General features: G+C 36.2%; 1 protein-coding gene across 1 annotated transcript; it reads left to right on the forward strand.

The window, feature by feature from the left end:
- The first annotated feature begins 276 nt into the window (after nt 1-276).
- Nucleotides 277-1,971, forward strand: TUSC1 (tumor suppressor candidate 1). Its single transcript, XM_017546015.2, has one exon. It carries the CDS (start codon nt 651-653, stop codon nt 1,269-1,271), a length of 621 nt encoding a protein of 206 aa, XP_017401504.1. The 5' UTR covers nt 277-650; the 3' UTR covers nt 1,272-1,971.
- Nucleotides 1,972-17,506: the final 15,535 nt, after the last annotated feature.

Here is a 17,506-nt window from a genome sequence, read left to right on the forward strand (position 1 = left end):
ACAGAGTTCCGAACAATTTACAAAGTGAGTTCCTGGCTGTCCACAAACTGGGAATTGACTGCATTCTTTGGAGAGCTAAGTGTTTCCACTGGGGAGCCCCATGACAGCTGCTCAACCCCATTCTGTTGAATGTTTTATTAAACATGGGGGGGCTAAACTGCTAGGTTTTAAATGAAGTACTTAGAGCTTTTCAACTTGCCCCAGATCTTTGCCCCAGAACTGATCATTCATTCTATTATCATTAGTTTTGTGATTGCCATGTAAACAGCAAAGTAACCACTGGTGGTTGCGTTCGGGAGCGGGAGAAGACTGGTATTTGCAGTGCCCAGGCCTGCACGGAAGCGCCCTGGCAGAACCCAGCTAAGGATACACTTTCTCCCTCGAGAGGGCTGAGCGCTCCCAGGGGACTTGTGTGTCAGCAGAGCCAGGAGATAGCAGGCCCAGGGGGCAGCTCCACCACAGGAGACAGGACACGCCTCAGTCTGGGCAAATTCCCGGCCTCCTTTGGCTCTAAGCCAGCAGCCGCCGCCCGCCACTTACTCTCCTCCTCCGCCGTCACCCCAGCCGCCCTGCTGGGCCGCGAACTCGCCCGCGCCTGGGCGCGCGGTCCCTCGGCCCGCGGGGCTGGAGGCGCGGTTGGGACAGGACCGATGTGGCGCATGCGTGGTGGCGCCACTCGGCGCGGGAGTTGCGGCGGCGGGGATGCTGCTGGGGACAGCCGAGGGCCAGGCCGCTCGGGCAGGGCTCGTGGGGGTGGCAGCAGCAGCGGCGGCGTGGGTTGGCGAGGCCGGGCGGACGGCGCCCGACAGCAGCTTGAGGAGCGGTTTGCCGACCTGGCGGCGAGCCATTTGGAGGCCATCCGTGCGCGGGACGAGTGGGACCGGCAGAACGCGCGGCTGCGCGAGGAGAACACCCGGCTGCGGCTCGAGAACCGGCGGCTGAAGCGCGAGAACCGCAGCCTCTTCCGTCAGGCTTTGCGGCTCCCGGGTGAAGGCGGCGACAGGACGCCCGCGGAGGCGCTCGCGGTCCCTGAAGAGGCCGGCACGAACCGGAGGGCTAGAGACAGCGGCCGTGAGGACGAGCCGGGCAGCCCCAGGGCCCTGAGGGCCCGACTTGAGAAGCTGGAGGCCATGTACCGCCGGGCCCTGCTGCAGCTGCACCTCGAGCAGCGGGGACCACGTCCGCATGAGGACAAGGAGGAGCAGCCTCTACGGGAACCCGACTCTGGCCTCCGCTCCCTGGACTCGGAGCCCTCCGGGCCCTGTCTGTAGCCGAGGCCGCAGCCCGAGAGGGGCGGGGCCTCGCGCAGGCCCCTCCTCCTTCGTTCCCAGCTCCCCCAGTCTCGCGCACGCCCTGGCCCGCGCCCTGCCCGCGGATACCTAGGACGGCGGGGCCCTCCCATCCGGCCAGCGGACACTTCCGGGTGGCGCTTAGCCATTGGCTTGGCGGAGGTCGAGTGGGTGCATGGACCCTGGGGACTTCCCACATATACTCGTCCGCTGCCTCTTGCCCTGGCTAGTTTCCCTGGAGAGAGGCCTAGCCAACAACGGAGGGACGGATTTTAAAACTGCAAGAACTGGGTGCCAAGAAACACTTCCTACTCCCTGAACTTTTCTAGGTGTTGTGAGAACCTGTTGTATTTTTTTTTCTCTGTTTTGGTTCTGAAGGATGAGTAAGGAGCTTTTAGTTGGTTGAGTCTGTCCATTCTTCAGTCCCCTAAATCCAGTTATTCTCTCTTATGTGGCCAACATTTAAGTTTGTTTTTATAAGTTGGTGTTACTTGGATGTCCTATAAAATACCCCATTTTTATAAAGATGATATTTATAACTTAAGAATTCATGCCTGCCCTGGCTGCAGTCCCCTTACATCTAATATATACTGATTTATTTGCCCCCAGAGACTTTTTAAAGTATCTGCCTATATCGTGATCTTTTGAAATGGTAAATAAATCTGTTGCATTAAAAATCATCTGAAAGGTTCCAATGAGTATTATTTGAAGGGTTAAATTTTTACATTTTAAAAAAGATACCTGTATGGAGTATAATAATTTAAATCTGGCTTTGGTTGTCCTTTGTAAACTATCATGTTCTTTTCACTTTATGTAACTGATCTTTTAAAATAATCTAAGGATTAGATAGTCTAAACATGATTTTAATCTTTAATGTTTAATTAGCTTAATTAGTAGATAATTTACCTTATTTTGACTAAGGACTTTTAAGAAATTATAAGTTGTATATCAAAAACTCCCCAAAGTGATTTAAGTCTCAATTGTCACTTCAATGGCACAAAAAAGTGACTAGTTTTAGCTATAAATGTCTTTAAATTACTTTTATTGCACTTCATTATGAATAACACTTTTGCCAACTAAATAAGAGGAATACCATTGTGCCTGATAAAAAAAAAAAAAAATCATGGGTCTAAGAGTGTTTCAATGATGGAAAACATTTCAGGGGAAAAAATCATGAAAAGAATTGTCAGGGGATATATTATGGCATAGTCCAAAAGTTTTAAATATATATTACAAAATAATATGCCAGGGAAACAAGTTTTGTGATTTTTCTAGTTCTGGGTTTTAAAGACATTGCATTTTGCTTGAAGATAATTGATATTCAGATGTGAATATTAGAATCTTCCCCTATGGCCAAAAAATATAAGAAGGAACTTGATGAGAAGAGTTAGGTAGTATATGTAAATAAATTCTATTCTCCTTCATTTTCTAAGAGTGAAAGAACTACAGTGATGTACTGCCTAATCGACATTTTAGTCAAGATGGACTGCTTATATGATGATGGCCCCATATGATTACAATACTGTATTTTTATTGTGCCTTTTCTATGTGTAGATACATTTAAATACACAACTACCATTCCATTATAATTGCCTGCAGTATTCAGTACAATAACATGTTTCCAAATTTGTAGCCTAGCAGGAATAGGCTCTACCATATAGGCTAGGTATGTAATACCATATACCTTCTAAGTTTGTGTAGGTACACTGTAATGTTCACATAACAAATACATTGCCTAGTGATGCATTTCTCAGAACATGTCCCATTGTTAAGAGACCCATGTTTAGGAGGCAGCAGGAATTGGAAAATGGAAACCAGTTTGTCCATCTTACTGCTATTAAATTGTAACTTTAGGCTTAAATTGGTTAAGCTCTCCAAACCTTGGTATTCTCATTAGTAAAATGAACATAAGATCTACCTCAAAATGTTATAAAAATGTTATTGAGATAACATAAGCAAAATGCCTGCTTCAAAGTAAGTGCAATATCTGTGAGAATTATAATCCAAAGCATGAAAATAGCAGATGCATATTTTGCTTACACTTTCCCTTGCATTTTATATCTTGCTTCTATATGACTTTACAAGTATTAGCAAAGATACATAAATTTGGAATAAATTGATGTTTTTTACTTTTTAAAAGCAAGTAGAAGAGAGAAAACTCTACATAATAGGAATAATGAAATATAAGTTTAAAAAATACCACTTGTGGTATATTTGGGGATATTTAACAACAAACCAAATTATTTAGTTTACAGAGTTATTAAGCACTTTTTGTCTTAAAATTATGTACATATGAATGAATGCTAAAAATTGTTCATGTACTGGTGAAAACATTTTTGTCATGGGACGTATGTATGCATGCACACACACATACACAAACAATGGTAGCTTTTGAACATAATTCTTAAAAGGCATTGCAAATTCTGAAAACAAAATGCTCCATAAGAAGGGTTAAAGCTAATGTTTATTTTAAGCTCCATTAATTTCCTGCTGATAACTGATAAAGCATCATGTAGTAATGTGAAAGAGATTTTGTAATATCACAATATATAGTAATTAAGAAATGGTTAAAGTTGATTTTTGAAAAGCCTCCCAGAGAGGAGGCTTCAAAATCTAACGTTGATTTTGTAAGAGGATATCATATAAAATGATATCAGGGTATTTAATAAATTCAATTAACAGTATATACTGAAAAATTATAAGCAGCATGCTCTTGATGCCAGTGCCAAAAGACCATTTTCTCTTTTGCTAGATTTTTAGCAAAGTGATAGATTTATACTGCGAATCTGTCACAAAATGTTTGGAAAATCTCCATGAATGGCAAAACTTATTTATATTTCTATTTAGTGATAAATTGATAATTTAAAAATCCTAATTTTTTCTACTAAAACTTTTTGAGTAACTTATGTATCATCAGATATGCAGGTAGTATATAATGTATTTATGCAATGGAAATATTAAAAATCAAGGAAAACATTATACTCCCATCTGACTTTATAAGAATTATGCTCAAATTTCAATTTTTTATTAAACTAAGATGATTATAATACCTCAGTTATCAGAATTAAACTACATTGTGTTTAATCCACAGCAGATAGTGCTTTGTATAAAATTCATACTGAGAATCTATTTAATTGCCAGTATAGTCTTTGTATATTTCTTACAAATTTATTAGTGAGGAAGTATGTTTTTAAACCAACATTCTCAAACATCTGTTGTGCTTGAGAGACAGTTTGAGAGAGAAGAATAGTGAATTTGTTGCTCCTTAATTACTGCCTGAATCATAAGTATTCTACTCTAAAAATTGAGTTATTTGAGGGAGGACCTCTAACAACAATCTATCTCATATTCACCAGGGGCTTTATAATGTTTTCTATTTTTTTCTATTTGTACTGGATTCCTGAAATGTCAGGTAGAAAATACTCAGATGTAAAATCAAAAGATACATATATATGTGCATACACACACACACACACACAAACACACACACACCCATGAATTTTCAATGCATAGTATCCTATTCCATTGTGGTAAAAGTGATCATATATATCAAAAAGCTTTAAAAAGTCATTGAATTACGGTATTTAGTAAGCTAATCTTACTCTTGATAATTGGGTAAAGCCTAACATTTTCCTTAAATCATTCAATTCTCTTATCCAATACATTGTTTATCCCTATTAGAATTGATAAACAATTTCCTTGGCTTTTCATTTTTCCATATTTTCTTACTTTAATTTCTTACCTTAATTTTATTACTTTAATTGGTATCATTTTAAAGCATATAACCTCCATTGTATTTTAAACTTAATGGCTCTGCCATTAGTTATGGTGAAGATTCTGTGGCTATAACAAACCCAACAATCCAGTACCTATAAAAAACAAATATTTTTTCTTTAACAAAATGCTCTAATTAGAGTGCTTCAGGATGTCAGGAAGATGTGCCCATGTAATCATTTGGGGTCTCAGACTGCTTTTGAGGTGTGCCTCTGCCTTGCCATTGCTTCATCTAGGTGGTAGAAACAGATTACTGTACTTAGGTTTCAGTTTATGAGAATGCTAACTAGAACTAGGAGGCAGCATACCCAGATTTGAAAATGACATAAATCTCTCTGCTCACATTCCGTCTGTACAGCATCATTAAATCACCATTTAACTTCGAAGGAGGGTAAAAAATGTATTTAAGTTGCATAATCTTTGGCTTAGCTGTAATTTCATTATAATAGAAGAATGGGATAACAGATTTTTTATGAATAACCACCTTAAATTGAGGCTATTTAAAATTTTAAAATATTTTATGTCTTAGTGTAGTATTTTTGAAACTAAATAATATAGTTAAAATAGAAATATAATGTGATTTCCTTGCAGATTGAAAAAAATCTGACTTTTTAATTCACTATTCTTATGAGCACAAAATTAGATGTTGCTTTAACTTTATATTTAAAATAAGCAAGGAAATATAGCTGGTAAATTTTGTATAGGACATCCCTATAAGTATGAACTGTGTGTAAGAATTATATATATTATAAAAATATGGGTTTAGAGCCTGTAAGTAGTAATCATTATTCTATTCTATGTATAAATCTAAATACAGAACTTGAGGGAAAATGTATTTTGTTCATCTTATCTATTATGTACCACAATTCTACAACTTTTAGAGCTGAAAGAGACCTTACAGGGTTTTAGCCCAGCATCCTTTAGACATTTTTCTTGTCAGCAACTTAACTTTGAAGAGACTCAAATTTAAATAACATGCTAATTGAGTATTCTTCATTCATTTATCAAGAATAGTTAATCAAAATTGAATGTGAATGCTCAATAATTAAAAGTCTAATAGAACCATTTAACTCTAAAACTTACACATCTGGCTCATGAGTTGATTGAAAATCAATTTGTTGGTCAACCCTAAACAAAATTTAAATTTTACGAAAGAGTGATCTATAAAGAAGGCTTTGATCTCTTCACTTGCCCTCTTGCTTCAGTTTTTCCAAGAGTATAATTAAAACACTTAAGTATACTTGATGATAAAACAATATAGTTTATACCTATTCTTTTGTGCTATCCTCAGTATCAGTCTGTTAATTACAATTTCTCTAACATAACTAATTTCTATGTGTTAACTTTCACTGTGCTACATTTCAGGATTCAACTAATTCCAAGATTAAATTTGGTCTTCAAAAGTTCTGGAGGCTTTACTGGCTGATAGCAGAATACTATTATAATCCTATTATATTTAAACTTTTAAAATACTTTAACTTGCAATTATCACATATTAATGTTAATGATACTAATTTCTATTAATATGTCCTTTGCTAATTCTTCACATTTTTAGGTATGTTGTTTAAAATAAAAGGCATATGCTTAGAAATAGAATGAGCATCAAAACAAATTGTTGAAGAAGGCTGGTTTAAAACAGAAAGGAGATAATATAGGATAACAAAATAGGATATCTTAATCAGATAGGGCTGCTATAACAAAGTATTATAAACATAGTGGCTTATAAGCAAGAGAAATTTATTTCTTACTATTTCGGCGTCTGAAGTTTGAGATGAGCATGCCAGTATGCTGGGGTTCCGATGACGGCCCTCTTCCTGGTTGCAGACTACGGACTATTTTTATCTTCGAATGTCTGAAAGAGAGAGCTCTGGTCTCTTAATTCCATGTATGGTCACTAATCTCATTCTTAGGGCTCTACTCTCACGACCTAGTTATCTCCTAAGGGTTACATCTCCAAATACCATCACATGGGAATACGGTTTCAACATACAAACTTTGGTGGCATCATAAACGCTTAGTCCACTGTGTAAGGTAATGCTGAGAAAATGTACCAGGGTTTTCTTTACTTCAAAATATGTTCACTGGAATGCTATCTTAATTTTCCCATTAAGATACCAACATATATGCAATACAATTACACTATCTTATATGGCTAAACTAAGAAAATCTGTCTCAGCAATTATCTATGAAAATCTATATCCCCCTATCTTTAAACCTGCACCATAAACTAATGTTCTTAGATAGTGGCCTGAACTAGCATATTTGCAGTTGTCCAAGCCAGACAGCTGGGACCATCAATACCACTATCTTGTCTATTCTTTTTAAAATTCTATGTGTTTGTGTATGTGTGCATGCCTGGATATGAGTGATTGCTTGTGCAAACACACAAGAATTTATACACACTGTGTAGATTCCCCACACACCCACAAGCAGAAAATATTACTTGGACATTATTCCAAATCAGGACCTTCCTAGGTACTTCATTCCTCTTATTCGTTTGGACTAGCTTTTGCTCTTAGTAGTTACGCTACCTTAAATATATATGTATGTTTCTTTTTACTTATTTGTACAAATGTCTGTGTAATACATTTATATAAATGTGTTTTTATTTTTAAAAGCTTGTGAATCTTTAATGCCAAAGAGACTACCAAACTGCTCTCTGCAATTACATTTCACCCCAAATCTTTGTTCCGATATTCTTGACACATGGTGTAGTACCAAATGTTCGTCTTTGCCTATATGACAGATGGAAAACTTAAATCCTGTTGTAAGTTTTAAATTACATATCTCCTATTACAACTGAGATTATGCTAGGATGACCATTTGGTAAAATTTTAGAAGTTGAGATTCATGTAGATTATACTTAAGGAAATTTATATTTCTTTTAATGTGAGCTTATTTTTTGTTAAGAGTGATATGTAAATTTTTTCTGACATGTTCTGAATTTATGCTGTTTTTAATCTATAAATGTCAACGTGGTCACATTTTCAGTCTTTCATTACTTGTGGATTTATGTCATAGTTATAGTTACATATATACTATATATATGTATATATATATATATCTTTAAATATTTGATTTAATCTGGAATTATTTTGATTTCAATTTTCATATAGGGATACAAATGTATTTTTATCTTGAAAGGATATCTGTTGATCATCATTAATTTATCCTTTCCTTAATAAAGTGTAATGTTGCCTTAATCATATACTTATTTTCTGGGTGTAATTATTTATTATTTCTGTTTATTTTGTTCTATAAATCTATTCATGGGCTGTACCATATTGCTGAATCACTATAACTTTATAAAATATTGCATTGTATAGTAATGTTAATGTCCTTCAGTACTCTTGATTAGTAAACATTTTCTTAATTTTGCATGTTTTTAAATGAAAGCTTTACAATATTTTAAAACAAAATTTATTAAGGTGGGTGTGGTGGCTCATGCCTATAATCTCAGCATGTTGAGAGGCCAAAGCAAGAGCATTGCTTGAACACAGGAGTTTGAGACCAGCCTGGGGCACATAGTGAGACCCTATCTCTATAGAGTGAATTTAAAAATTAGCTGGGCATGGTGTTATGCACCTGTACTCTCAGCTATTCAGGAGGCTGAGGTGGGAGAACTGCTTGAGCCTGGGAGGTTGAGGCTGCAGTGAGCTGTGATGGCACCACTACACTCTAGCTTGGGTGACAGAGTGAGACCCTTTTTCAAAAACACAAACAAACAACTCCAACACATCTTGTTGATATTTTTATCTGGATCCAATTAAATGTAAAGAAAGATTTAGAGACAACTGACATTCATAATGGTAAATCTATCCATTCAAAAACAGGTTTTGTTTCTTTATTTTCAAGTCTTTCTCTCACAGCTTGTAAAATTTTCTTCATATGGATCATGAGAATTTTAATTAATTTTATGACTAAATATTCTAACATTCTTGTTGCTAATACAAATGGTATCTTTTATCTATTACAGCTTCTAATTCATTGTTTAAATATAGCACCATAGGAGGAAACTATTTTAAACATTTACATTCAGTCAAATTGCTGAATTCTCTTATTGTTTCAGGTAATTATTTAAATTATCTTTAAATGTTTTTTAAACAGGCCTATAATTACAGCTTTTTCCAGTATAAATGTTTTACTTTATTTTTTTTTCCCAGTTTTTAGACCTTTTTGTTCTGTGATCTTATGATTGGCATTTTCAATTTCACTGGCTCACATGTCCAGAAAAAAATAAAATTAAGTAATAGTGGTGAATAACAAAAAATTTTTCTGACATTAATAGGAAAGCTTTTGGCTTTCCTTATTAAGAATGATGTGATTGCTCTGTTGTTTCCTAATTTTGTAGTCTTTATCATGACTATGGTTATATAGTTATTCCATAAAAGGGTTTTGTTTTGTTTTGTTTTGTTTTTTCTTACAGAATAGTTTAAATAGTGATGGAGTATATATTTTGGTAAATTTCATATGTGGGGCATTTGGGATAGGTAGATTGATTATTTTGGGAGGCACAGAGTAGATCTTTCAAAATTTGATGGAATGTATCTCTTTACAAACTTGGCTCAAGTTGACTAAAGGCAGCAATGTACAAGTAGGCCCTCTTTATCTGCAGGTTGCACATCCATGAATTCAAAAAACAAAAAATTGAAAATATTTGGAAAAAAATAAAAATAACAATGAAACAAAGTAATACAAATAAAAACAATACAGTATAATATCTATTTACATAGCATTTACATTGTACTAGGTATTATAAGGTAATTTAGAGATGATTTAAAGTATACAGGAGGATATGTCTAGGTTACATGCAAATAGTATGTCATTTTATATAAGGAACTTGAGCATCTGCAGACTTTGGTATCCTGCCATGTGGGTGGGGAAGTCCTGCAACCAATCCCCTGTGGATACTGGAGAACAATTTTATGTTCTTCAATCAAGATAGAAGTTCTCCCTCTATGTTGCTAAACTCAGCAGTGCCCTGGCAGTTATCATGTGATCTTAGGAATGGTAGCACAGAGAGATGGAAGAAAACTTATTTCTTAAAAACATCATTGCAGCTTTGTTTGTGTCTGGAGTTTATTCTACTTGGGATTTCAGTTATGTGAGATAATACATTTCCTTATTGTTTAAGCCAATCTGAGTTAGGAAATTTTCTTACTATGAGTCAAAATGGAGTATTATATAGCAATGAGAATGAACACTAGAATGACACAACAAAATACATGTGTTTCACAAACACAAAGTTGAAGAAAATAAGCCAGACACAAAATAACACATACTGTTATTCAATTTATGGAGTATAAAATAGTTCACACTTATCTATGATATGAAAAATCAGGATAGTGGATGTTCTTTGGTAGTCAGAGACACTGACAGGAAAGGTGGATAAAAGTGATTTCAAAAAAAAAATAGAATCTATGGAAGAAAAAAATATGTTTGAGATATATCTTACTATAATGTATTGGTAACTATTCATTATCTTTTGGTGCAGGACTAGGTGAGAAGACCAAAGGAATAGGATGGAACACGCAGAACTAGGCCCACATATATTTATAAACGAATTGGCTTTGATGTTTAGAGGAATAAAGATGGACTTGTCAATAGAAGTGCTTTAAAGCTATATTATTCCTAAGGAAAAAAATATTTTTGCCCTTTACCTCATATCAAATACATAATTTTTAACTTGTAGATTAAAGTGTTAAATTTGAAAGATAATATTTGATAAAATTCTAGAAAACAATATTGGAGAACATCTTTATCATCCAAAATGATAAAACATTCCTTAAACAATACATACCTGAAACCAAGAGGTTATGAATTCAACCAACAAAAATAAACTATTTCCTCAAAAGCCACCACAAATTAAGTGCCATGTGAACTAGATGAAGATCATTGAAAAATACAAAATGGGCAAAAAGCTATTATCTAGAAATGTTGAGAACTAGTGTAATCAAATAAAAAAATAGAAAGTCATCCCAGTACAGAAAAAGACAGAAGACTTAACAAGTCTTTTATATTAGAGGATAACTGAATAGCCAATAAGCCTCTATAAAAAGTTTCAAATTAATATTCATATAAAACTAAACTTAGGTATCCCATATCTTGTAGTGGATAACTTAAATACTCAGCATTTGCCCAATGACTGAAGATAAAACAAAACCTAGAAGTCATTCTGATATGGTTTGGCAGTGTCCCCACCTAAATCCCATCTTGAATTGTAACCGCCACAAATCCCATGTGTCCTGGGAGGGACCCAGTGGAAGAAGGTAATTAAATCATGGGGCCAGGTCTTTCTCATGCTGTTTTCGAAATCAATAGTGAGTAAAGTCTCAGGAGATCTGATAGTTTTAAGAAGAGGAGTTCTCTTGCACATATTCTTTCTTTTTGCCTGCCACCATCCATGTAAGATGTGACTTGCTCCTCCTTGCCTTCCACCATGATTGTGAGGCCTTCCCAGCCATGTGGAACTGTAAATCCATTAAATTCTTTTCTTCCCAGTCTTGGGTATGTCTTTATCAGCAGGATGAAAATGGACTAATACGCATTCTGAACATTTTCTCTAATGGTTTTCATATTTAAATGGTTATCAAATCCTATAATTTTTGACTCAAAAAATGTATAGACTTTGGAGTTTTGTTTTCTATAAGAGGAGCATTGAGGAAGACCGATTTATTTTAGTTCAGAGGATTAACTGAGGTATATGCTACAGACCAATACTCTTTAGGTCAGGGAAGGCCTGGCATGGTGGCTTATGATTTTAACCCCAGCACTTTGGGAGGCAGACGTGGGAGGGTTGCTTGATCTCATGAGATCCAGACCAGCCTGAGCAACACAGGGAGATCCTGTCTCTACAGAGTATTAAAAAATTAGCTGGGTGTGGTTGTGCATGCCTGTAGTCTCAGCTACTGAAGAGGCTGAGGTGGAAGGATGGCTTGAGCCTGGCAGATCGAGGCTGCAGTGAGCAGTGATCACACCATGGCACTCTGACCTGGGTAACACAGCAAGACCCTGTCTCAAAAAAAATTTTTTTTTTAAAGGAGGGCAGGAAGGTATGTTGGGGCTCAGGTGAAAAAGATTTAGGTCTTCTATTTACATTTATTTTTCTTATTCTTTTAAAATGAATTCTTTCTGTTTATGTTCTTAGTATAGTAATGATATACACATTTTGGTATTGTTACCCACACAACAGGTGGTTTTGGCAGGTCACATCCTGATGATCACAACCAAGGAGAATTTAGCAATGGGATTTTACAATTTGCAACAAGTAAGAAAACACCAGGGAGAGCTTCCAAATCAGTGCCTCCCAGGGCAGGGAAGGGCAGTCAGGATTTTATCAGCATAGTGTAATGAGGCATGATCTGACTGGATAATGCAGTGAAGTGATTCTGGTAGGCATGAATGACAGGATTCTGCTAGAGTTTGATGCCATCTGACTGGATCCTAAATCCTGCCCTACAGTATCTGCTTCTTAATTCAATTATTAATTCAGTTCCTGCCCTTTGGTCAGAGCACTTAGATTCTTCCTCTCCTCGACCCCCTGCCTACGTGCTTGGGTTCATCTGGGCATGCTCACCTCACAGACCTTCAGCCTGAGGGTCTATAGCAACTGAAAAACAATTCTCAGCTTTGTTACCTAAAAGCTAAATAAGATTGGTTTAATGTGGCTACAGTATGTGCTCACAAATATTTTATAGAATCAAAAGAACGTTACACTGGGAGTTGGAAATCTCAGGTGATGTGTTTGTCATTTATGAGGTTTAGACCTTAGAAATGTTATTTAATCTCTTTATACAATTTTTCAAGTATAAGAATTGGAAAACAATGTATCCCAAATAGATATACGATTAGGTTTGTTATGAGACTTAAATTAGATATTACATCTGTACTTGCACTTTGGTTTTTAAAGTATAATACCAAGGAAAGAAAATTATTATTTCTAAGGGATAATTTATTCATGTCCCTTGGTTTTTAGGACAGATGGTATCAGTCATTATAATTATGTTGGATTTTTTGTTTGATTTGTCTTCCTGACTGCTTCTTAAGGTTGAGAATGAATTTCTCAGAATTTTTGAGTGACTATTTCTTTGCTCAGCCTTTTGTATATTTCAGGTGAGAACCTAAGGCAAGTTTGTGTCTGTCAAGCACAAGAAGGCTACCAAATTAACTTGCAAATCTCAAAGGTTATATTATTGAATCTATGCGCTTCACAACATTTTCTGAGAAGAATAAAAACACTTTTATGCTTTTAATAAAGCACATCAGTACTACTAATAATTCTAAGACTTGAAAACATCTGACTGTGAAGTCGATTATGTACTCAAGCAGAAAGCTGTAATCAAAAAGGTTTCGGAAACTGCTTTCTTCTACAGTGTTTTTAAAAATATTATTGATGCAGATGTTGAATTTCTTTAAAAAATACAAAATAATTGGATCTGAGGACTCCCTTTAACTAAAAAGGAGTTTTCACATTTTTACAAAACCAATATCTTTCTTAATTCTTATAAATTATTCTTCTGAAGCTGAGGTTTAGCAGTCTAAAAGCAAAGCCAAATGAAAATAAAATATCCAAGACATGACTACCAGATATCAAACCTTTGCCTTCCACATTCAGTCTCCATCCTCTTTACCCTACTCTGTATTGATATATTACTGACCTCCCTTGCTTCTTGGGTTCCAGGGCAAGGTTGACTTCTGGTTAGTTGAGGCCATTAGGAAAATTGAACCAAAGATGTAATTGCCCAATGGGTTCACCTTGCCTGCTGCCTAGATAGTACTGATTTATCAAACACAGGGAAATTGCAATGGAGAAAGAGTAATTCATGCAGAGCCAGCTGTGCAGGAGACCGGATTTTATTATTATTCAAATAAGTCTCCCTGAGCATTCGGGGATCGGAGTTTTTAAAGATAATTTGGCAGGTAGGGGCTTGGAAAGTGGGAGTGCTGATTGGTCAGGTTGGAAATGAAATCATAGGGGGTTGAAGTTAGGCTTTCTTAATGTCTTCTATTCCTAGGTGCGAGGGCAAAATTGGTTGAGTTAGATTACCAGCCTGGGTGGTGTCAGCTGATCCATGGAAAGCAGGGTCTGCAAATTATCTCAAGTATAGATCTTAAATTTTACAATAATGATTTTCCCCCAGGAGCAATTTAAGAAGGTCCAGACTCTTGAAGCCAGAGACTGCATGATCCCTAAGCTGTAATTTCTAATCTTGTAGCTAATTTCTTAGTCCTGCAAAGGCAGACTGGATCTCAGGCAAGAAGGGGGTCTTTTGGGGAAAGTTCTGTTGTCAATTTTGTTTCAGAGTCAAGCCATGAACTGAATTTGTTCCCATAGTTCAGCCTACACCCAGGAATGAAAAGTACAGCTTAACAGTTAGAAGCAAGATCGAATTGGTTAGGTCTGACTTCTTTCACTCTCATAATTTCCTCAGCTGTAATTTTGAAAAGGCATTTTCAAAGAGAGGAAGGCAAGAGTGTTAAGCTGGGTTTGCCCTGGGTTGGATATATTCTTCTACCAAAGGTCCCAGCACCTGCAAATCTGCCTTGTCTATGGAGCCCTCTGTCTCCAGATTCTGATAAAGGCTTTAGCCCCTTAACATTTCTAGCCAAAGAGTTGTGAAGTTCTTCACTGCAGATAATATTGGCTTTGGGATACTGCTCTATCTTTTCTGGTTTCCCTAAATCCTACCCAATTATTTGTAAATAGCCTTTTATTAAGCTATTTTAAAATAGCTCACTTTGAGTGTGCCGTCTGCTTCCTCTGGAGAAACTGATTGATTCAATATATAAACAGTGATGACTGATAGTGACATTTGTTGGTATGCATTAATTTATATTGTATTTAATGAATTTGGAATATTTCATTGAACAAAAGGATACATCTCAAACTTTGATCTCCTTTGAGTAATCTAGCTTTATGCTTTCTTGATTTAACTAACTCCAAATATATATATTTAAACTTAGGCTTTGACAATGCGAAATATACTAAGATACTATTTTTTAAGTTAAAAAAAGTACATTTAAAGTGATTCAATGCTATTCTACAGATTTTTATTTCATTTTTAAATAATTTCAAGCTTTTTTTTTAGATTTGGAGGTGCATATGCAGGTTTGTTACCTGGCTATGTTGTGTTATGCTGAGGTTTGTGGTATGACTGATCCTATCACTGAGGCACTGAGCATAGTATCCAGTAGTGTTTTAACCTTTATCCCCCTCCCTCTCTCTCTCCTTCGTCTAGTAGTCCCAGTTTTTGTTAATGGTTATTATTTTAATAAATCATGCACAAAATCCATGACCATTGGTAACGCCATCTATAAGACCATTTATTTCCTTGAAGTATTTGACATTCAATGCAGAGATACAGACCTATAACACAAAACAGGAAATCTGGGTGAAAATATTAACTTTCCTAACTAGGAAGAAATGTTATTTGAGATGATTCTTAAAAGACAGGAAAAGTGTCAAGTAGGTGGGTCTCATCAAATGTTTATTGAAGCCTAAGGGAACATGAGTAAGAGGTATGAATAGAGATGTATAGCTGATGCTCTAGGATTAAAGAGACTGTTACATGACCGAAATAAAAGATATATAGGATCTTATGTAAGTTACATAACGTAAGGTAGACTGGGTCAAATAGTAGAAGGCCTTAAATTCCAAACTTTAATCATTCAATGGAGAAAAATCAAAGTTTCTTGAGCAGGTGATTAACTTAGAATTGTATATAGACAAAGGTGCCATGATAGATGTAGTTTTAAGAAAGATTACAAAGGCAGCAGATAAAAATCACTCAAGATGATCAAAGTAAGTATTTTAAAACATTTGTTTAAAGAGATTGAAATAATGCCTTGAGTGTTAAATGTGTGAAAAGAAAATAAAGTCTGGGACCTCAAAATCACTAAGCCAAAGAAAAAAGTCAAGCTGGGAACTGTATCAGGCAAACCTGCCTCCTATTTTATTTCTAAATAAGAGAGCTAAAATGATAAAAAGCTACATAATTCCCTCACAATTTGTCCACAGGGAAATTCCTCGTGGGCCTCAGATCTTTGCCCTAAAAAACAGTTCTACTGGATTTTACCCTGGCAAGGTAAATTGATAGCTTATCTTCACAGATGCTGGGCAAAGGACAGAACTCAAAGCCATCCTTCTGCTCACCTGAGACAAACACAAATCTGAGTGACTCCTCTGCCCTACTGCTTAGGCAGAAAAGCAAATTCGCTGAGCCAGACTAAGGCAGAAATGACTATTCCTCCACCTTCCTTACACATGTAAATTCTGTATTCAGTAAAAGGCTGATCAAAGGCTCAAAATAATGCAACTATTTGTCTCTTGTATACCTATGACCTGGAAGCCTCTGCTTGGTTTGGACGAGAAAGGAGTTGTCCTCCCTTTCTGGACTGAACCAATGTACACCTTATGCATATTGATTGATATGTCATCTCCCCGAAATGTATAAAATCAAGCTGTGCCCAATCACCTTCAGCACAGGTCACCAGGACCACATGAGGCTGCATCACGGATGCATCCTTAAGCTTGGCAAAATAAACTTTCTAAATTGATTGAGATATGTCTCAAATACTTTGGGTTCAACAGGTCATAAAGTCTGTGGATATATTATTTGATTGTATGTATTCAACATTCACCAAAGAAAACTAAATCCAATTACTTTTAACTCTATCAGCTCTACACTGGAGGAAAGGAGAAAGAAGTTGGAGATGAAAATATCAGGAAAGGAAATAGACCAATAGTTCAGTTAAGAGGTAATAAGGCCCGAACACATTTTAAACTGTTGGAAAAACAATAGGTTTCTTAATTCGTTTTCTCTGAAAGCAGTGCCTAAAGCAAGGGGGTAGATAAGATGATACAACCATCGGGTAAACATACTCAGTTATAAGAGATAAAAGACAAATAATGAATTAGAGAAAAATATATATCTAAAGAACAATCAAACCCAAGTAAGGACGTTCAAAAGAGTAGGTTAGAAATGTAAGGGAATATCTAGGAAATTGTAATTCTTAAAGACCCAGGGAAGATAGATTTGATGAAAGAATGAACAGTTTAGTTTAGTACTGCAAAGAGATTAAGCAAAATATGATAGAATCCAATAAGAAAATGGTTCAATTCTTCAACCATCCCTATATCCATGGTCTCTGTAAAGTAACTTTGCAATTCCACCTGTAAAGAGGTGAAGCCTTTTTCCCTACTCCTTGTTGTTACTTACTTCTACCAATTAAATGTAGCAGAAATGATGATGTCCTAGTTGGTGTCTAAGCCTCAAGAGACCATACACACTTCTACTCTTTATTGGAATCCTGTCATCAACATATGAATAAGCTTATATAGCTAGCATGCTGGATGAAAGAAGTGTAAACTGATCACTTCTGCTGCGCCAACCAATAACCAACCAAGTATCCTCAAGCAGCCAGTCCCTAGACAACCAGGCAAT

The sequence above is a fragment of the Cebus imitator genome, unplaced genomic scaffold (genome assembly GCF_001604975.1).
Source record: "Cebus imitator isolate Cc_AM_T3 unplaced genomic scaffold, Cebus_imitator-1.0 Scaffold186, whole genome shotgun sequence".
NCBI classification, from domain to species: domain Eukaryota; kingdom Metazoa; phylum Chordata; class Mammalia; order Primates; family Cebidae; genus Cebus; species Cebus imitator.